The sequence below is a fragment of the Trachurus japonicus genome, chromosome 18 (genome assembly GCF_045865225.1).
Source record: "Trachurus japonicus isolate A0001 chromosome 18, Traja_1.0".
Taxonomy (NCBI): domain Eukaryota; kingdom Metazoa; phylum Chordata; class Actinopteri; order Carangiformes; family Carangidae; genus Trachurus; species Trachurus japonicus.
Window position 1 is genome coordinate 2,562,639 of NC_140924.1, and position 22,708 is coordinate 2,585,346.

Here is a 22,708-nt window from a genome sequence, read left to right on the forward strand (position 1 = left end):
TGGTGCGTTCAAGGAAACTCGTAACTCGTATTTTTCCGACCTGTGAAGTCGTACCAGTTCGATCTGGTACGAGTTCACGGGTCAGAAGTTACGAGTGGCCGTTATAGTGACTTTCACCGGTAAAACAGGTCGGAGAAACACGAGTGGGTTGCCTGGAACGCTACAAAGTCGTAAGTCGTGACTTGAAGCTGTAATTTACGGTTTCAAAAGCCTGCCTGGAACGCAGCATTAGGCAAAACCACCGGATCGCTTACTTCTGCTTTAAACGCTCAGAGTGACACATCAATCGGATCAATCGGAGTCTTTGGATGTTTTTATTATCATTATTATTATTCTATAAACAAGAGTATAAAGAGAACAGCTGTAACCTCTCTCAGCTGTGTGTGTCTCTGCGTGTGAAGTGTTGTGAGTCTCTCAGGATTGTGTGTCTCTGCGTGTGAAGTGTTGTGAGTCTCTCAGGTGTGTGTGTCTCTACGTGTGAAGTGTTGTGAGTCTCTAACCTCTCTCAGGATTGTGTGTCTCTACGTGTGAAGTGTTGTGAGTCTCTAACCTCTCTCAGGATTGTGTGTCTCTACGTGTGAAGTGTTGTGAGTCTCTGACCTCTCTCAGGATTGTGTGTCTCTACGTGTGAAGTGTTGTGAGTCTCTCAGGTGTGTGTGTCTCTGCGTGTGAAGTGTTGTGAGTCTCTGACCTCTCTCAGCTGTGTGTGTCTCTGCGTGTGAAGTGTTGTGAGTCTCTAACCTCAGGATTGTGTATCTCTACGTGTGAAGTGTTGTGAGTCTCTCTAACCTCTCAGCTGTGTGTGTCCCTGCGTGTGAAGTGTTGTGAGTCTCTCTAACCTCTCTCAGGATTGTGTGTCTCTACGTGTGAAGTGTTGTGAGTCTCTGACCTCTCTCAGGATTGTGTGTCTCTGTGTGTGAAGTGTTGTGAGTCTCTGACCTCTCTCAGGTGTGTGTGTCTCTACGTGTGAAGTGTTGTGAGTCTCTCAGGATTGTGTGTCTCTGCGTGTGAAGTGTTGTGAGTCTCTAACCTCAGGATTGTGTGTCTCTACGTGTGAAGTGTTGTGAGTCTCTAACCTCAGGATTGTGTGTCTCTGCGTGTGAAGTGTTGTGAGTCTCTGACCTCTCTCAGGTGTGTGTGTCTCTACGTGTGAAGTGTTGTGAGTCTCTCAGGTGTGTGTGTCTCTGCGTGTGAAGTGTTGTGAGTCTCTGACCTCTCTCAGCTGTGTGTGTCTCTACGTGTGAAGTGTTGTGAGTCTCTGAACTCCAGGTAGAGGCTGAACAGCAGGTGCAGCGAGGGCAGCGTGCGGCCGTAGACGGGGACGTCCAGCAGGCAGCAGAGCAGCTCGGCGTACTGCTGCAGGCTGCAGCGTAACCGTGCCGACGGCAGCGCCAGCCGCCCCAGCCGCTCCTCCAGCTCCGACGGCCACTCCTGCATCAGGCTGTCGATGTCGGGCATCGGGCGGCCGTACTGCACGCTGGCCGGGGGCTTGGAGCGGTGCAGGGCGCTGATGCTGTCCACCCAGCTGTCCACGGCCCGGGGGTTGGACTGGGGGCTCGCCACGCTGGACACCTTCTTCAGCTGCAGGGAGGAGAGAAGAGAGGAGAGGTGGGGGTTAAGGTCTTTGCACACTGAGTCCGTTGCGTTTTATTCGCATGCGTTTTTATTCTATGTTCCAAATTTCGGAGAGGGAGGCAAAAATCGTCACGCAGTGATGATGCTCTTTGTGGTTCTCTCACTTGTAGAGAAATGAAAGAGAAACATTAAAAGCCAGTAGAGGATCTGCTGCTTGTTAATGAGCAGTGGAACTATCATGATCACTTCAACTGTTTATTATAGGATGTCAGTGGTCCAGTTTGATAGATATTGATTATTAGCTCACATATTAAACAGAAGACAGACAATTTCCATGATCCTGAACAGCGGCTGGCGCGCACACACACACTCAGCGGTGATCCCCCCCCCTCTCTCTCTCTCTCCAGCCTCTAAACTCTGATGTGATTGGTCAAAAGGTTTTTCACGGATGCGAAAAACGCATTAAATCGAACCTGATCCGATTTTTTTTATGACGGACGAAAGTTTCGGACTCGGTGTGTAAACATGATCGACACAACATGAGGTCGATTTTTTTTTTTGACGTGCGGCAATTTCGGACGACAAAAACGGACTCAGTGTGCAAAGGCCTTTAATCTAGGTATCTGATTGGTTGTTAACTGTGATGTGTTTAGCAGAGATAATGTTACAATGAGACGATGCAGGTGCAGTGTTGGGACACGTAACTATTTCCTGTCTCTCTCTACTACACTATCGATTAAAGCCCCAAAAATATATTACAGCAATTAGTTATAGTTACTAGTTACAGTTACTACTAGGGATGGGCATTTCAAATAATTTTCTAACCAAGTATTAACCGGGTAACCGAATACTGTAATAAAAAATAAAAAGACATCATGTCTGATGGACAGAGCTCAGCCGGGGCATAAATGCTCTCTGTCCGTCAGACAGTCACATCACTGACACACAGCGTCGTCAGACTAAATATCAGCTGGATAATCAGAGTAGAGATGGAGTTTAAGATGCTCATACGGGGCAGATGTGCATCTTTATGCCGCGGCTGCCTCGGAGGAGAAAACTTTTTTTTTTTTTTTTATCATTAGCGGTGCTTATTTATTAGTCCACACTACATGTTGGTGCCTTCGCTCCTCTCTGCCTCGCATCGTCTCAGGAAATAACCGGGAAGGTTTCGTCTCCCTACCACAGATTATTGTAAAAGGTTTGAAAGTCCGAGGCTCGATCCAAAAACGCTTTTACACAGCAGAAAATCACGTTGCTGCTTGATCTGAAACTGTTTAACAGAAGCTACAAAAAGCCGAACCACGGCATGATGATGTAGTTTGATCCGACACTAGACTGTTGTTCTAACGTGACGTTTTTTTATCCTAGGTTAACTGGATAATAATTCATAACTGAGTAGCAGATTGCCTACTCGACTGATCAACACGACTGATCAGTCGACTGATCAACTATTAATTATTACCACTTTTTTAAAAATTAAATGCTCAAATATGATGAATTAGTTGGACTTCCCACCCCGACTGACCACACAGACGACGCACTGTATCACGTGATACAGTGCGTCGTCTGTGTGGAGGGATTCTGAGTGAGTCGGTTAGTACCTGATAAACGTCTTTTTGTAATGTCCTACAGTTTAACAGGTGTGTTATTATTTAGTGACGGGACTTATAACGGGGGAAACAGTAACTTTTCAGATTACTGTTGTTATCAAAATAAAAATCAACACGCCGACCTTCTGTTGATAAAGTTTCTGGGAACATTTACTGGTGTGGAAACATTTCTCCTCTTTCACCTTGATTTGCTTTTTGTTCTGCACCTTGACTCACATTGGATGTGTGTGTGTGTGTGTGTGTGTGTGTGAGGTGTGTGTGTGTGTATGTTGTGTGTGTGTGTGTGTGTGTGTTAATGTGATGTGTGTACCTCTGTGGCCCCGTGCTGCTTGGTCTCCTCCGACAGCCACAGGGACAGCACCGTGGGGTCCGACTGCTTCACACTGGGCTCGTCCAGAACCAGCAGACCCAGACCGTCGCCTTTCCCGTCCGGCCGCGGCACCTGGACAGAGGTCAAAGGTCACAGAGGTCACACAGGTCAGAGAACGGTGTTTAATGTTTGTTCAATGAATAAAACCTGAATAACAACGTTACAGAGCAATGAACTCTATTGACTTTATCAGGGTTCCCACTCTTTTCTTGTAGTAATTTTCCAGGACTTTCCCAGGACATTTCCAGCTGCTCCAGTCTGACAGACATGCTGCTATTAGGCCTTACACATCATCGCCCCGTCCCATTCATGCATGGGCGTCGCACCCGTGGGGGATGGGGGTGTTTCGACACCCCCACTTTTATAGCAAAATAATTTCATCCCCCCCCACATTTTCCAATGGTAAACCCGTGTGCCCACCCCTCGCTGTGCACAAGCATACAAAAATGGAGCGCACCTCAGCCTCAGCCTCCTTACGCTGCATGAAAAGGCAGTGGTCGAACTGAACGGGCATTCACCCAATCACAGACCGCTGTCTGCGACCCGGCCGCCGGCCCGGGAAATTTGAAGTCACAGAGACGGACTTTGGTTACGTGCCAGTCGGAGCTTCTGTCACTCACCGGTGACTGGAAGTGAACAATATTGAGAAGAGACGAGAAAGAAGGAGGAGGCAGAGATGCTAAAAAGGAAGAGGCATCTTTTTCAACTCAAGTTACCGGTGAGTGAATGCAGAGGAAACCGCCCCCTCAAATCAACAACACCATCTCTGTCAGCGGAGACCCCCCACCCCACCCATGCCGTCATTCACAGCGTCGACATGGAGATGTTACTCTCGTACCCGTTTGTGTTGTTTAGCGCGCCCGGTAAAAAATGCTCTCATTGCTTATAGGGCAGTGATCAGCTCCGGTGACCGCGGCGCTGTTGTTTATCCCCGTATTAATTAAAACCAGACGCGGCCCGACACACGGGTGCTGAAGCACGGACCAGCGCGGTCCAACTTTTAATTCTCAGTCCAGACTCCGAACCCGCGCGTCTGATTGAGTTGGTTGGACACATGTCACTCGCTCTGGTCGGACCTCACCGCTGAGAACATGTGTGTGCTCGCCTGTTTGTTTGTGTGCGCGCGTGTGTGTGAGAGAGAGAGAATCAACACTACATTACCCCCCCACACACACTAGCAGACAGGAAAGACAGTAGAGCAGTGTTTTTCAACCTTGGGATCAGGACCCCATGTGGGGTCGCCTGGATTTCAGATGCGGTCGCCTTAAATGTCTAGTATTGAAAAAAAGAAATTACTGATACATTTTTTTTTAAACTAATTATCATTCTTTTAAAAAAGAAAAAAAAGAAAAAAACACACACAATCCTAAACAACTGTAAGAGAGAGAGAGATTTTTGAAGTAGGCTAATTATAGTTAATTTGTTCATATTCTGTCTGTTCAGCAGGTGGTGGGATTCATAATGGATTAGAATTAGAAGTGTATCTCAAAAAAACTGGATTTTTACACCTATTTTGAATTTTACTCGAACACAAATACAAATAGAAATACTTTCCCCCCCCTCAACAAATACAAATTCCGGATGCTTTGCACACCCCTAATTGCTAGTATTAGTGCATAAAATATTGATTGAGAATCGCATAGAAGACCCAAATGACACGTTCAATAATACTGATAGCAATACAGCACTTAAACGCAATTTTTACTTGGTTGGCTGGTAAATTATCTGCCTGGCTGGTAAAAAAAATTCACTTACCAGCCTGAAAAAGTTAGTTTTGGACCCTGATTGGAAGCTTACTCTGTTGGCGATCTAAGGTGGGCTCAGGGAAATTATACCTTTTCGAGAGAGTTTTCAATCCAGCCATGAAGTGCAGAGTTTTTTTCAGGAACATTGTAGCATAGGTAAATCCACCGTGATAACTACGTGATAGTGATTAAATATTGCATTTTGTGATTAAAAACGTGTAAATAATGATACTGGACCTCCATTGTGAGGCTGTCGCTCGGCTAATCAGATGCCCCGATTTCTTCTTCTTTTGTTTTTTGAGGGTAGCATCTAATCAGGAGCAGCCAAAGATCAACTTGAGGCAAGATAGTTTTCTGCCAGAATTGAAAGGAAAGGAATAGCCAAATAATCATCCATGGCCAAAATAAAGAAAAAATAAATATTACACACAACCTTGAAAGGCCCTATGTCTTGTTTCAGACAGGAACTGCTTCAAGGCAAAAGTGACTGGATTGAGGAAAGCGAGCCGAGAAAATAAAATTAATTCATATTTTGTTGTCTGTTGGAATTTTTTTCTCCTGATAGCCAAGGCCTGGGACAACCATATAGCCTACCTATTTAAAGTTGGAAAAGCCTCTTCTTGTTGATCTGTGTGTTTTTCAAAATAAAAATTTTTGAAATTCAATTTCCGTTCTTTAGAACACCCCCACATTTAAAACCACTGCTCCACCCCTGCATTCATGCTTTGGAGAAGTTGTAGTTCGACAGTTGTACTTTATTTTGTACATTCAACCAGTTTGTTTCTGTATTTATTTCATTTCTCTCACCCCCAGATGTTTGATTTAAAGATGCGCAACCTATGGCTTTAACTTATCTATGAAATAATATACAAATATCTTAGGTGCTCAGAAATTTAGACAAATTTATCATAGAACAACGCAAAAACATGTTGTTTTTGTTTTTAAAACACACAACAGCTCTCTTCTCTCGCTGGGCGCATCTTTGGAAAATAACTCCTTAGTGGCGTCTGAAGAAGTCAAACAGAGCTCTGGTAGCGGAAAATAATTTTCTGGGACAACTCCAGCTTTTCCAGGACATTTTACCCTTTTTCTCAATTTCCATGTGTTTTCCATGACTGGATAATTGGTCAACTATTTTCCAGGTTTTTCAGGTTTTCCAGGAACCCTGTTTTTGCTGCGTTCAATACAACTCGGAAGTCGGAAAAAAACGAGCTCCGAGTTGTAAAAAAACGAACTGAAGGGCGTCGAACTCGGAAATTACATGCAGGTCGGAAACTCGGGTTTCATATCAGAGCTCCGACTTTCTGACTTGACGTCACCACAACATCAAAACATGGCAGCTCTCGTCTTAAACGGTTAGAATTCAGAAATTTTAAGCTATGTGTTGAGGTTTTATTGCATATTTTTTGTGTATTATTGCAGTAGCCTATATGAAATGTGTTTATATTAAGCTGTGATTGTTGTATGGTGTGAAATTGTGGTTCCTCGTATGTAACGGAAATAATGTTTAACGGTTATCAAGGCTATCGTCGTATTCAGCGATGAGCCTCCGAGTTGTTTTGAACGCAGCATTAAAGTTAAAGTTGCCGTGGCTGCTGCTGCTGCTGGTAACAACAGTGTGGTTTCCATGGCGACAGCAGAGCAGAGCAGGCCGTTACCTTGAGGAAGGCGTCGATGTCTCCGACGGCTGGGATGAAGTCTGGGATGAAGGGCTTCAGGCTGTGCTCCAGCTCGATGGACTGAGGAGTGTAGCTGAGGACACACAGAGGGGGGGGTGTTGATGATGGATCAATATATTGATCATTGATAGATAGATTAACTGTTTCAGCTCCACTTTGATTTGAGATGTTGTCTCTAATTCCATGTTAGTGAACTGGACTGTCGGTAGATGATCTTGGTCGACCAGCAGTTGTCATTTAGGGCCTCTAGTCGACTAATGAGATAATGAGATCTCAACAAGACGGTTTGAATTCCAGGAAGTTAGAAAGTTACATAGAAATAAAAAGCAGTAGGCCAATAAAAAGCTGTTAAAATAGATTATTATTTTTAACAAGCTGCCTGTTAATGACACTGAAAGATTATGTGTCAGAAAACTCAGAAGCAGACTGACTGTCACTGGAACATCCTGGTTATTTATCTCAACACATCACACAGCTCATGAACCCGATCTAACACTATAACTACTAAACTTTAAGATATTTTTCTTTCTTTTCAAAATGTAGGCAACTAATAAATATCTCTAAACACATTTTTTTTCTTTTCATTTCTTCTATTAATAGTTAACTGTCAAACCAATTCAGCGTTTTATAGTTCACAGTTCACAGTTCAGTCATATAGCTGCAACTAACGATTATTTTCATTATCGATTAATCTGCCAATTATTTAATTGATTAGTTGTTTGGTCAATAAAATGTAAAAAAAAATGTTGAAAAACATCAATCAGTGTTTCTCAAACCACCAGACGACTTCCTCAATAGGGCTGGGTATTGTGGCCAATTTCCTGAATCGATTCGATTTCGATTCCTAAGGTTCTAAATCGATTAATCACAATTCGATTCGATTCGATTTGATTTCATTAGAATCGATTCAATCTCCTCTTGAAAGATGAAAATGGCTCAACTTTTTTATTCATATCAAACACAGCAATAGCTACATTGCACAGCTACAAAGAGGAAGAAAGAAACTCCGCTGGTAGTTACTGTGAGTCAGAGCGTCAGACGTCACCGCGCCGCTGCTTCATTAGGCACGACACTACCGGAGGAAAAAATCGATCTCACGTGAATCGATTAGGGTTGGGTCCCGAGAATCGAGAATCGGATGTAACCGGTTCTAACGTTTCGATTCTCCCGGAATCGTTCAGAATTTTTATTTTCGATTCCTCAAAACGATGCTTTAGCAATTTTCATTCACGCTGACTGCCGCGCCGACCGCCGCGCTGACCGCCGAGTCCGACCGCCAGTAAAACAGTAAAGTTATGCCTGCACAGACCACCCACAAACCGCGGCGTTAAGCAGGCCGACACATATTGATTTTCTATTTTTTGCCGGCGTGTAACATATTATTTCCTCGCAGAGCTGCGCGCAGCGCACCTATTCACTCAGCCCCTCCTTTACCTGCTCTCTCTCTGTCACATAGCCTACACATTGACAGCGGACCTGTCTGTGAACTCTCCCTCCTCTCCTACACACTGAAGCCCGTTTAAAACAGAGATCCCGTTATATTTCCTACCCCTCATTACACTGGCGTTGCTTGTTTACATGGGGCTCTCCCTCACAGAGACGTCCAGTCGGCGCCGTGGCGACCTCCTCCGCTGCCGTTTAACGGCGGAACAACGATGCTCCGCATTCCGTGTTCTGTTCGTATGTGTTATACAGAACGGCTGGTGGAATCATTTTGCACCAGAATAAAATGAGCTTGTGTCAAAACATTACCATCCGCGAGAGAAAGGATTGTTGTTGGTGCAGAGAAGAGGCTGGCTGAAGTGATCCACAGTTGGGGGGAAAAAAAAAAACAATGGAAAAAGTTGGCTGAAAGTGAAACACTTAAAGGGGTAAAGTCACTTTGTGACTTGTTATTTGACACAACCTGTAGCCTAAAAATATTAAATATTTACCAAATATTTTGTTATTGTGAAGTCATTTAAATGAATGTAATATTCATTTGATATAATGTAGGCTATACCTTCATACATTTAAGACCCCTATCTGCCAGCACCACAAATAGAGTCTAATTCTGTGGGAAAAATAACTCAGGTTCTCCCTCATTTTAGACCATGCAGACTTTTTTAACCCCCATTTTTAAAAGAATCGGAATCGAGAATCGATAGGAATTGGAATCGAAACATGGAATCGGAATTGGAATCGGAATCGTTCAATTTCAAACGATACCCAACCCTAGAATCGATATTACAAAATTTAAATGAAATCGATCCAGAATCGATTAAATCGATTTTTTTACCCAGCCCTAGTCCTCAAATGTCTTGTTTTGTCCACAAACCAAAGAGAGACTCAGGTTGCTTTCACACCTAACCAAGTGGACTCGAGTTCGCTTGGGGGGCTGAAAGTTGCAACATTGTTGCATTATCACTTGGTTCGGTTCCGCGTTCACACTGCAACTTCTGAACCGCACCAAACTTGCGCCCCAAGCGCACCAAACTTTCTGAGCGTCAAAAGTCGACGTCACTCCGCTCGCGACTGACAGACCTGCTGGGTAACAGTAAACATGGAGCAGCATGTGAAGTTGGCTGTTTTGGGGATGTTGTTTCTTTTTTTTATGTACCAATTGCACTTGGCTCAGCAAGCCGTGCTGTACGACCACCATGTAAGGCAGCGAAGAAGAGCGCATTTCGCTCTTACTACTGCACTGAGGACGGAGAAACGGTACCAGAGGAAAAGACGGAGACTGATGAGAGATGTCGAGTTGTTGGCGGACGGACAAGGTAGCCTATGTAACCTACCGTAAAACACCAAATAAGGGCCCGGGCGTTTATTTGCTTAAATCGCTCAAATCAACAGGCGTTTATTAGGGACCTGCGTTTATTAATAGTGTTCAACCTGGAGCTCCTTCTGGGGAAAGAGGCTTCACTCTGTGGCGGCAGGCGGCGGTGGAATGATACGTGCGTTTCTCAAGGCATTACTGTAAATACGGCCAGGGCGGACTCGTTCTCGGTCTCGCTGACCCCCGCGGTCCTGGCCCGCACAGGTACCAGGAGACTGAGACCCCCCGTCATGTCGGTCCTCCGCCCTCTCTGATCCGCCGTAAGTTGCAAAAACCCTGCGGACGCCCAGTCTCTCCACTCCTCTCCCACACTTCAGCACCTGTTGGCTCGCACCACCGTCCTTTTTTTTTTTGTTGTTGTTGATTGAATGAAGTAGACCTATAACTAATAATAATGCAACGTAGCTATAGCCTAACTAAATAGGACGCGCATGAGTAATCAGAGAACAGAAGTCTGTTCACGCTACTTTTAAAAGGAGTAAAGTCATTTAAAACGAGGAGCGAGCCGAGCCGACACTGTGCAGCCCAGGACAGGTGCTGAAGTGCGGCTGAGAGGAGTGGACAGACCGGGCAGGAGCAACCAGCTGACGTCTCGTCGGTCCTCGGCCGACTTTAATGTCTCGAGACACCCGCTATATTTGCATAGAACAATGTTTGACCCGGCGTTTATTTGGGATGGGCGTTTAATATAAAAAATATTTTGCTACACCCGGCGGTTAATTGGGACCGGCGGCAATTTGGGACTCGGCCATTATTTGAAGTTTTGTAACAATAAAATAACCTAATAAAATAAAGTAGCCTATAGGCTATCTCTACTCTCTACTCTACTCAATAATATAAACAGGACTTGTATTGTGCTTCGTTACATTGTTACACATCACTAATGCTAACGTAGTTAATCGGGGATTGAAGCTGTTAAATTTCTAACTTTGACAATAACAACCGCCACCTTATTTGTTTCTTCTTCTTCTTCTTCTCCTCTTTCTGTTTTGGTTTTGCGTCACTACGTCATGCATTACGTATGTGTGTTTAGTCCGCTGAGCTTTCACACTGCATACGAACCGAACCAGGGTTCACTTGCAAACGGACCAAGACCCCCGTTTTCAAGCGGACCAGAGTTCGTTTGTTTGATCCGCACCAGAGTTCGTATGAGCTTTCACACCTGCCCAAACGAACCGGACTATCCGAGCAAACGAACTCTGGTCCGTTTAAAGCGGACCAAAGGAGGACAGTGTGAATGCGCCCTCAGTTTATTGTCATAAAGGAACGAAGAAACCAGAAATATTCACATTGAAGAAGCTGCAATCAGAGAATCTGGACTTTTTTTTACTTAAAAAACTATCGAAACTGATTATTACTTTATCAGAATAGTTGACGATTCATTAAATAATGGATTATTGTTCAGTTAATGGATGAATTGTTGCAGCTCTGATATAGATTTTGACTCTGACCCGTGCAGCGCTGTGGTAACTGACCGTGTGATGTACTGGAACAGCTCCTTGACCTCGGTGCTGACCGGCAGGTTGGCGTAGTCGGCCGGGTCGTACGCCCCCTCTGGAGCCTGACCCGCCTCCTCGTCATCGTCGTCTGTGTCGTCTTCATCAGAGTCCTCTTCATCCTCCTCCTCCTCTTCTTCCTCCTCCTCCTCCTCCTCGTCGTCGTTGGGGCTCGCCCCGGGCTGCACGCCGTTCAGCTCCTTGACCTTCTGGGTCTTCTGGTCCTCGTCGAACTCGTCGCTGCTGCTGTTGGTCGACATCAGGCCAGGACCGGCCCGGGTCCTCCTGGACTGGGACTGGGACTGAGACTGGAGAGGAGGAGGAGGAGGAAGAGGAGAGGAGAGGAAGAGGAAGCGGAGGAGGAGGAGGAGGAGGAAGAGGAGAGGAAGAGGAGAGAGATGATCAGTCACCACGGAGACATTCAGACTAAAGCTGAAGATTCATTTATTCTGACTGAACAGGAAGTGTTGACTATGATTTAATATGTTGGAGGAACTGAGAAATACGAACACAACTTCTGAATCTGAATGGTGGGAAATAAAACATATTATAAATAAAATGTTCTTTATACTATGAGAGCTTTACTTTAATTAGACTTTTTTGGGAGGGGGGAATTCCAATATATCTTTGTTTACAGTGTGTTACAGTGTATATTATTCATAGATAGATAGATAGATAGATAGATAGATAGATAAACAGATAGATAGATAATATATAGATATATGATAGATAGATAGATAGATAGATAGATAGATAGATAGATAGATAGATAGATAGATAGATAGATAGATAGATAGATAGATAGATAGATAGATAAACAGACAGACAGACAGACAGATAGACAGATAGATGGATAATATATAGATATATGATAGATAGATAGATAGATAGATAGATAGATAGATAGATAGATAGATAGATAGATAGATAGATAGATAGATAGATAGATAGATAGATAGAGTGTGTTACCTGTCTGGTGAAGGGAGCGGGGCTGTAAACGCTCGCCACCTCCTCGGGGTCGATCACCTCCAGACTCTCGTCGTACGGCTGGTTCTTCAGCAGCCGGCTGTCCCTGCCTCTGCCCCGGTCTCCGCGCTCCATCAGCCCGGCTTCACACACACATCCACCCCGGTCCCTGTCCCGTTACAACCGGCCAGTAGTCCGGTTTGTTTTACCGACAACTGTCTTTATAACCGGTCCCGGTGTTTAACTCTACACTAGCACCGACTTTACAGACAGATTATACCGCTATTTCTCCGGTAAAACAGACTTTACAGACAGATTCTACCATTATTTCTCCGGTAAAACAGACTTTACAGACAGATTCAGCCGTTATTTTAACATTAGCTGCCTAGCAACGAGCTGGTGACGACGCAGTGAAAACACGCTGCACGCGGCTCAAACGTTAGAAAATACAACGTTTCTCTGTTTATGAACGTAAACGGTGAACTAACAACGTTGTTACTGCGGCTGAAACGAGTCTGAACAACGAGAATATAATGGTCTGCGTCAACAACACGGCTAACGAGACCAGCTAGCTTAGCCGAGCAACAGAATGGACTGGAGCGTCTCCTGGCAACGGAGCGTGCAGTGCACTATGGGTAATGTAGTTAGAGCTGGAGAAACTTCTGCTTCTTCTTGTTTTGATTTTGATTGGCGGCTGGCATTGCCGCCACCTACCGGACTGGAGTGTGGAACAATCAATTAGCAGGAAACAAAAGATAACCCTAATCACCCCCCCCCCCCCCCCCCCCCCCCAAAAAAAAACCCCAAAAAACAAAACAAAAACAATTAAATCATCTCCATTAGCCCTGTTTCCCTATTTCCTTACATGCTTACTAATATTGTCTGACCTTTGCAACAGGTTTCCTGATATAAAACCAATTTTCTCCATTTGCAGGGCTGCTCTCTCCTCTCCCTCTCATATTCTTTACACTCCATTAGAACATGCTGTATACTGTCTCGTGTTGGTTGCAACTTCTACAATTACCTGTGAGATGCTTCCCAATTATACGTAATGTACTAGCCCTGTGATGGCCACCTCCTCCTTCCTGCTCCTGCTCAACACCCGTCCTCCCCACTTGCTTCTGTATGTTATAAAAATGTCTTCCTGTCTCGTTTATGTCCCAATAGTCTTGCCATACCTACATACAACATCTGATGAATTTCCATAATTAGATCCTGTCTACATGATTTCATTGTTGTGATACTTTTTTTAAAAAAGCTGCACAACTCTCTGATGCTATTAGTGCATGTACATCACTGCCTCCCTTTACTGTAACCACCTTAGAGCAAGTGTTATGCTGGAAAAACGTCTGCTTCCACTTCTTTTTCTGCTTCTGTTGTTGTAGTTTTTTGTCAGTTGGAGTCAGTTTCAGAGATAAGAATCAAGAACAACATTAAATAAACAAAAATTAAGACAAGTGAGTAGAAAACAAAACAAACACAAATCAAACATAAAAGGGAAGAGAAAAAAATGAATAAAAAAACATACATTAAATCATCCAGGATTAAGCAATTGTTACGCTACATTAGTCAGATCATTTTTGAACATTGAACAGAGGTCTTTGGCATGTTTAGTTTGGACTTAATACATTTTAGGGACTTAATATGGAGATGGAATTCATTTCAAAAGTATGTGAAGATGGGTGGAGTTTTTAGATATTTGGCTTTGTGAATAAAGAATTTGGCTAAAGGATTAGTAAGACATTTATCATTAAATCCAATTGCTTGTCTTTTAATATAACACCATATTTAATACTATTGTAGTTTAAGTCTGGCATTGTTGGTTCTTTTCTTTTCAACCAGTCTGTAAATAATTTCCAGAAAAGCCATGTAGCCTAATAAAATATTCTAATGGTGACGTTACTTCCTGTTTACACTTCGGCTCTCTATATTGTTGCTGCCCGTCCGTTTTGGTGTGAGTATTATCCTGACAATGTTTTACTTGTGTGTTTATGTTGTTCAGCACTTTGGTCAACTTGTTGTGTTTTTTAAATGTGCTTTATAAATATGTTGTTGCTGCTGTTGTTGTATTGTATATTGCATAAACCTGCATTTGTAGCTTGTAATGGGTCATCTTGTCAGAGTAGTAGAGTGATGTTTCATAGATGAGTCATAGACGAGAGATAGCCTACACCCTTTCCTGCTCGACCATTCACTGCAATATTTATATTGATATGCATATCGTATCAAATTACAGTACTCTCCTGTGCTAGAGTATATTTGTTGGGCGTGTTGAAGAAAAAAGCTACGTCATTTTAAAGAGTATGGCAGGAGCTCAGCCATCAACGAATGGAGGGTAAGTCCATGTCCTCTATCCACAATTAGTGGCGTTAAGTAATTTGCATTAAGTCGTTATCATGTTAACTTTGGCAGCCATATGTATGTTTTCACTCTCCTGAGCGTAGATGTGACATAAGTTTTTTTTTAAATCTCTATCTCTGTTGCACCACAAGGAGAACCGACTTCCTGCACGATGAGGATTACTTCATGGCTGTGGCCTTTCTGGCAGCCCAGAGGAGCAAAGACCCAAATACACAGGTGTGTTCGACTAGAGTACAACTGGAAAGTTTCCTCTGGGAAATTTTGAAAGGCCCACGGGGGGCTACTGCCGGGCATACCATCTCTGTCAACATGGGAATCAAACCCACGAGCTTAAGGTCAAGACAGAGCTGATCAGACAGACACATGATCATCTTTCTATGGAGGAGCTGTAATCACATTAGGTTAACTGTGTGCTGGTGTTTGTGTGTGTTTGTATCTCTTTAATTATATGAAGTTACCTGTGTGTGTGTGTTTGTGTGTGTGGGAGAGGAGTGCGCACGTACGCGCGCATGTGTATGTTACCTGTGTGTGTGTGTAACTGTAATCACATGAAGCTACGTGTATGTGTTAGTGTGTGTGGCTCCAGGTGGATTGTTTATAAAGTTAACGAGCCCTGGCCTGAGACTCAGAGGTTACCACGGCAACTCTAGGTGGTTGCCAATGACGATAGGGGCCCCCCAGGCTGAAACAGACAGAAACGTGGAGAAAAAGAGCGATTTTCTGCCTCTGCACTGGTCTCACATTTAGGCCTAGCATGACAAAACGGTAACTCCTATCAGAACAAAACACAGATCAACGTTGCTCTAAGGACTTACTGAAAAATTTGATGTGATTTGGTGTTTCTACAGTAAATATTTTGGAAATGCTGCCAGTTTTAAAACATCGGTCCGTTCTGCTTCTCTCAAAATATTTGTATTGGACTCAATGAGGAGCAGAGACAGACGTGGCCGCACTCAGAGGCTGATTCTGTAAATTCTGTAAGTCTCTCTGATATTTTGAGCAGATGGTGAGAGACAGAACAAGTTTGTCTACAAATTAGGAAAAACTCATGTGTGTGGAGTGTAAATTGTGTCCAGGAGGAGTGTGGAAAGAGAAAAGTTTCAGATGATTTCAGACAACTTCTCCCACTCTAACTGATGATGTCACGCACTCTGACACGAACATTGTGTGCAATACACAACCATTATAATCTCGTAATTTCTCCAAAAATGATCATGGTCATTGATCAGGGATTGATCAAAAACTATAATACCGGAATGCGGATTAATACGCCAATACACAAGACTTGTGTCTACTGTTTAAAGTTTAAATGGAGTCTCTAGGTGAAAGTATGCCTGAGCAGTAGACGTTTGTTAAACTCCAATGATTGGTCTTTTTCGCTCTTTTTTTTTCACCTGTCCCATTGACTTCAATGCAAAATTTTGCGCAGTTTTTCACGACATAAGTCGCGAAAAATTTGTATTCTTTTGAGAAAAGTAATAGCACACCGATCCCGATCAATCCACATGTTGTGATATTTGCTATTTCATAGCTGTAGGGGCCAGTGCCCGGTGTGCTTGCCCCGTGGCCCTAATAAGTTTAAAACCAAGTTTGAACTGCATGTCATGATTTCATGTGAACAGATAACAGGAATAGGATTTAGTATTCTTCTTGGATTTAGATTCAGCTGAATCTTAAACAGTTGATTTGATATTCAGCAGAACTGCCAAAATCAGGATCTGGAATATCTCTATGCAAAATTTATAGAAATCTCTCTCTCTCAGAGATGTTCAGGAGTTGTTGGTCTCACAAGGCCTTGTCAAGTTGTGTGAGGACACCATGCCCTTGACCTTTGACCCTCAATCTGTCCTCATGTCCTGGTGAGGGTTTGTGCCAACTTTTGAGAGGTTTCATGGAATACGACAGACATGTGGGTAAATGTATGTTGCAAATAGATAAAATACAAAGATACTTTCATAGAAGCCTCGGTTCTCCATCTTGATCCAAGCACCAACTCAGGCATTTTCATGTGTATCTTAGAAAACATGCGTTTCTCTGAAGTCTAGATCACACAACAGAATGAGTGAACCTTTAGAGTGTGAGAAGCTGTTGTTTCCTGTGGATCCTGTGTCTCTGTGCAGGTTGGGGCTTGTATCGTGAACCAGGACGGTAAGGTGGTTGGCACTGGTTACAACAGTATGCCCAATGGATGTGAGGACCAGCTGCCATGGGCGCGTTCTCCTGAAGGCGGACCTGACACTAAATACCCTTATGGTGAGAATGTATTGCACACACACTTTTCATTCTGCTTTCATTAGTTAGTTAGTTATTAATTGCATACTGTGTCTCTGAGTTGTTCATGTATAGTGGCCTGTAGAGGGTGCTGCAGGATAAATAATGAGGAAATCTTTGAACTCGTTTTGCATTGATCAGGTTTTTCTTTCTTTCTTTCCTTCTTCTGCTTGAAGGGTTGAACATTCTCCTTGAGTTACGTGCAGTCAGATTATGTCTGTACCACAGTGTCCTTCCTATTCTTCTTCACATTTTCCTTGACCTCGTTACATTTGACATCAAAGGAAAGAAGAAAGTGGTTGGAGAGGAGATTATTTAAATGTATTGACAACAGCCTGTTTCTGTTTGAGGCTAGAGGCACAGAGCTGCTTTATCTGTTGATAGCACATGTGAAATGAAAACAAATTGATCCAGATTTGTATTAAAAAAAACCCAAAAGAGAAGAACAAGGCAATGAAGTGATTTCACAAATGTCTTAACAAGAACACTTACTGTGTCTTGTATTGATTGACTTGCTGTCTGTCTCACAGTGTGCCATGCAGCGCTGAATGCCATCATGAACAAGTTCAGTGCTGATGTGAAAGGCTGCACCATCTACTCGGTTTTGTTCCCCTGCAACAATTGTGCCAAGATGATCATCCAGGCAGGTGGGTGACGACACACACACAGGCTCCAGCCACCAGGGAGGCCCCAACTGATCGCCAAAAAGCAAAGACAGTATAAACAATAATTAATGAATAGCCACACACGCACATAGGCCAATGCCCCACCACACACACAGCGGTCACACACCCTACAGCCACTGATGTGCACATCATGCCACACCGCGATGGGACTCATCGCTCCTAATAGGCTACTGCAGAAAATATCAATAAAAAACATGCACTTACCTTTGAAAACAGCCCACAAACCACCCATAAAACCATCAACCTCCTTATTCCTATATTCTTACTTTACTCTTTGCGGTCTATAGTGTCCTTTTGTTGTTTTTTTGTTTTGTCAGGGACACATGGGCACATAGCTGGCAAACATAATTATGTTTAACGGGGTAGGGCATCATATAAAGTATTGAAACGGGCCTCCAGATGTCTGAGGCTGCCACTTAGATTTTCCATATCTATATTACTTACTTAAAGGGATAGTTCACCCTAGAATGATATTTCGCTCATTATCTACTCACCCTCATGTTGACTAAGGGCTGGAAGAAGTTTCAGAGTCCTCCGTCCCTTCTCTGAGTTACAGGGGGTCTCGGCATAGCAGTGCATTTCAATGCAACGGTTGCAAAGGGACACCAGAGCTCTTCGTAAAAAAACACACACAAAAAAACATCCAAATACCTCCATGATGCTCGTATGTAATGTCCGTCTTGTGCTGAAGCCCCAAATTGCGTAATTAGACTTATTTAATTTTTTTCGGGACAATTACGCAATTTGGGGCTTCAGCACAAGACGGACATTACATACGAGCATCATGGAGGTATTTGGATGTTTTTTTGTGTGTGTTTTTTTACGAAGAGCTCCGGTGTCCCTTTGCAACCGTTATATGGACATGCACTGCTACGCCAAGACCCCCTGTAACTCAGAGAAGGGACGGAGGACTCTGAAACTTCTTCCAGCCCTTAGTCAACATGAGGGTGAGTAGATAATGAGCGAAATATCATTCTAGGGTGAACTATCCCTTTAACTTATTTTTGTGTGTTTTATCTACTATTTTGTATTTTGTACTTATACTTATTTGTATTCTATTAAACTTCTTCTTCTTCTTCTTTTTTATTTTTATTTTTTTTACTTATTCTATTAATAGGCTTACACCGGGACCAGAGAAACTCATTTCATTCCATCTCATGTAATAGCATGTGTTGACAATAAAAACTCCTTGAATTCTTGAGATAAATAATCATACACCATTCTGAGATACTTACTTTCTGATGACAGATTATCTGAGGAACAACTTAAAACTGCAGACCAGTCTAAAATATCTTTGTGAAATTGGTTCCTGTCTCTGCTAAGAAGACATAGCTGTCTTAATTTTACATTCTTGCCCTCTGTGTCCCCTCATTATCTCTCTCTCTCTATCCAGGTCTTAAGAAGCTTGTCTATTATTCTGACAAGTACAGTGAGAGTAAATACATGACTGCCTCCAGGGACTTGCTCCAACTGGCAGGTGTACAGCTCAAGTGAGTAACAGGTTTTCTCTGAAAAAGTGTGTTACTATTCTTGCTACAGATGAAAATTGCTGCAATTTTTTGTGGAAACAGTTAGAAAATAAATGTTTGTAGCGATGCTAACTCTTCAGTATGCTCCAGTTCAGACACATGAGCTGTTCAGTATCAATACACTGTGAAAACGAATGTGAATGTGACAAAATAAAAACGAATTTATCATTTTTGGGACAAAATTCATGGATTAGGACAATTTAAAGAAAATGGTGATGTCTTCATGGGCTTTACTGAGAAAATGTATGTGTATTTTACCTATTGACAACTAGTTCAGTTCAGTTCAGTTCATTTTATGGGCTGTAGTTTCATGATGCAAGGTGGTGCAGGGTGGCGAACCCAGCGCAGTGCTAGTTTTGTGCAGCGCAACACGGTGCGTGGTCAGTTTGGTGGACAGAGGTGCACCGAGATGGGTGTGTCCACAGATTCAGCTTGGCGCAGTGACAGCGGAAAGCTCGCTCCAACCTGGTCTACTCTCGCCACAGGGCGGAGCACAGCCGGTGGATTGGTCATTTGTCTGACTGGCGCACAGTGCGTACACGTTACCAAATCCTTATGGACAGGTTTCCAGAATGTCAGGCACATTTCAATGCAATAAGTATTCACAACAGCCACTATTCAATGCAGATATCAGAATCAGCACATAAATATCTACTGTATATCAATTGTCCCATCATATCTGACAGATCAAAGGCTGTCGGCATGTGTAATGGAAACTCAACCTGACTGAATTCACACAGCTGTAACTGTGATGCAAACTAACAAAAGTTTGCAAACTAACAAAAAACTAAAAACAAACAAACTTTCATCCCAACCCCGTTGGCATGATGCACCTGTGCTGTGCTTTGCTTGAGTTTCGTCTGTGAAACTAGAGCCCTATACGTCCTTTTCAGGGAAATTGTTGTTCTCTACAACAAAGAGCCCCATGAAACATTCACAGATCACCTAAAAACATAAATAAACGGCACAGTCAGACCATAGATACACTTGAAGCACAGAACAGACGCTGTGGCAACATATTCCCACCACGACCCACACAGTGATTCAAGTAGGCTACATTCAGATCTTGTGAAAATGTAGGCTATCAGATGGAAGAAGTCACTTGAAAAAACAATGAAAAGGTGACTTCTGTCCATGTGCCTAATCTTTTTTTTTTTTTTTTTAATTATTGTGTCATTTTATTTCTGTGTCTTCTTCATACTTGTTTGTTTGGCAGGCTGTTCAAGTCCAACAAAACTGGGATTGTCATTGATTTTGAGTCCATCAACCGTCCTCCACCAAGTTAAAATGTCCCCGACTCACCTTGGGAAGCCACTGAACGAGGCGAGGAGGCAGACGAAGACTGACCAGACTGAAAGGGACTTTGATGCCTCTTTTCTCTACGTCTTCTTGCCTCCTGCTTTGTCCAAAGGAAAACTCAACGGTTCCTTGACTTTGGCATCTTTTAATATTTTGATTTAAGGGGATATTCAAGATTTAAGTTAGTTTAAGCAGAGGCTTCACGCTTTTTGGCAGTAGAGGATCTTTCTAAGTAGTGTGTGTTTGATTTTAAACTCTTTTGTGCGTTGTCAGTCAGATCTTTTCTGTGACCGCTAGTGGGCCCCAAAGTGCATAACTACAAGAACCTTTATTTATTTATTTATTTATTGGATCTCCATTAGCTCCAGCACATTAGCCTGGCTATTCTTATTCTTATTGTTGTTGCACATTGATGTTTCAGTTAATTAAACACCAAAAAATAACAAAGCAGACAACATTGTTAGAATAAATACATTGTGTATTGGTTTATTTTGTTACTTTTGCTAGGCCTTGATGACATCCCACTCAACTATTGTTATTACTTTGCATTGTTCACATTTTAGCTGGCAACACTTTTTATCTTTTCTTCCAAGGCTTTAGAAACATGTTCATTCATTGTGTCTGTGGATGATTGTACCATCATATTTTCCAAGACAACCTCCAGTTAATCTGAAAACTGTTTCTTTTAGCTGTTATATGGTGTAATGCCAAATATATGTAACCTAATCATTTGTTCATAACATGTGTGTGTATGGGATGCATGCAGGTACAGTTGCTTCAGAATGTAGTGCTAATCAATATATACTCAATAAACCGTGATGACCAAAGTGAAAACACTTCTTGAATTTTTAAAACTTTTGAATTTTTAAAAAACGTTACAGAATCATATTCGTGTTCAGAATGATGATGTCAAAATATCTCTGTTCAAAGTGTAGCTACTGTGTACATCTCTGTACAACACATACCTGTGGGTTAACTATAAGAAAGCAAGCATGCAGAAACTGCAGGTTGCCTACAATGATGCACTTTTGAAGGATTTTACTGGAGAGACCTCAATGACTGAGTGTTTGAAATGTTTGTAAATGCACATGTCAACACCCTTAAGGCTGTAGAAACCTAATGTATAGATTTATGTGTCGGAGAAAATAATTGAATCAATAGTTTGACCAACATCAAGTGTAGCCCCCGAGGTATCAGTCTCTGTACTGGAGACACTGGTACAGTCGTCTCTTTTCAACTTTCTAGAAATGTCAATTTTTTGTACCAAATAGGCCTAGTTTTTTTTGTTTTGCTTTAGTTTTTATTCTCGTTTATTGTTTGGGTTGTGTGTCTGTTGCTGTGTTGTTCATCTTGCCTATGGACCTTGAGTCTGAAATAGCTAACGATAGGCTATATCCCACCAGTACACAACCACAGTGAGTAAACAGAAAATAATGATAGACTACATCAGCAAAGTAGATATGTAAAGAGTATAAAAGGAAAACAATAACTGTATGTGTTTATCACTATGTTTAAATAAAATATGTTGTGGTTGTTGAATTAGCTAACATAGGCCTAGGCTACTACTCATGTTCAGCAACGTATGTAAAGAGTATAAGGAAGACAAAACAGAAAACAATAACTGCATTGAAAATATTTCTCTTAATTTTATCACTCTGTTTTATTAAATTAAATATTATTTTGTCGTTGTTTCTGTAAAAAGTTGTTGTTGAATTAACATAACATTAGGCCTACTACTCATGTTCAGCAACGTATGTAAAGAGTAGGCTATAAGGAAGAAAAAAACACAAAACAATAACTGCATTGAAAATATTCATCTTAATCTTATCACTCTGTTTTATTAAATTAAATATTATTTTGTCGTTGTTTCTGTAAAATATTGTAGCGTACTCACGTTTTCCCGCCAGCAGGGGCGCGTTTTGTTTTGTTTGTTGCGTCCAGCGCAGTGAAAACCAGACCGGAAGTAGCCGCCGCGCAGGACCGGAAGTCTCGTTGGTTGGTTGGTTGTGCTGTCGGACTGGCGGTGAAACTGCTGCGTTAGCTTCAGAGCTAAGTCTGTTAGTCTGCGAACCGAGAAGCTTCAGGTACAAAAACTCTCTGTAAACTCGTCTATGAGGTTTGTTTGACAGGAAACTAACATTAAATACCCAGTGAAGTGTAAATATATCATGTTAATTGTGTTAATACGTGGTGCTAACTCACATGCTAGCGAGCTAATTAGCGGCTGTTAGCGGCTAACAGTGCTAACGTTAGCTTTGTGTTTAACCTTAAACCTTAATGTTTGTCTCTTTTGTTCCAGTTTT

General features: G+C 42.5%; 2 protein-coding genes across 3 annotated transcripts; one reads left to right on the forward strand and one right to left on the reverse strand.

Moving 5' to 3' along the window:
* Positions 1-1,200: 1,200 nt before the first annotated feature.
* ift46 (intraflagellar transport 46 homolog (Chlamydomonas)) lies at positions 1,201-12,582 on the reverse strand. 2 transcript variants are annotated; one of them, XM_085759798.1, is made up of 5 exons: positions 12,263-12,582; positions 11,273-11,589; positions 6,959-7,052; positions 3,496-3,627; positions 1,201-1,581 (listed from the first exon to the last, which is right to left on the reverse strand). In XM_085759798.1, the coding sequence occupies exons 1-5, from the start codon at positions 12,392-12,394 to the stop codon at positions 1,219-1,221; spliced, it is 1,038 nt and encodes a 345-aa protein (XP_085615924.1). In that variant the 5' UTR covers positions 12,395-12,582; the 3' UTR covers positions 1,201-1,218. The 2 variants fall into 2 exon arrangements, with proteins under 2 accessions (XP_085615924.1, XP_085615923.1); XM_085759797.1 differs by having other exon boundaries at positions 11,273-11,601.
* A 1,980-nt stretch (positions 12,583-14,562) lies between these two features.
* On the forward strand, positions 14,563-19,071 carry LOC146968302 (deoxycytidylate deaminase-like). The gene is made up of 5 exons (XM_085760490.1): positions 14,563-14,594; positions 14,752-14,836; positions 16,741-16,873; positions 17,422-17,538; positions 18,971-19,071. Exons 1-5 carry the CDS (start codon positions 14,563-14,565, stop codon positions 19,069-19,071), a joined length of 468 nt encoding a protein of 155 aa, XP_085616616.1.
* Positions 19,072-22,708: the final 3,637 nt, after the last annotated feature.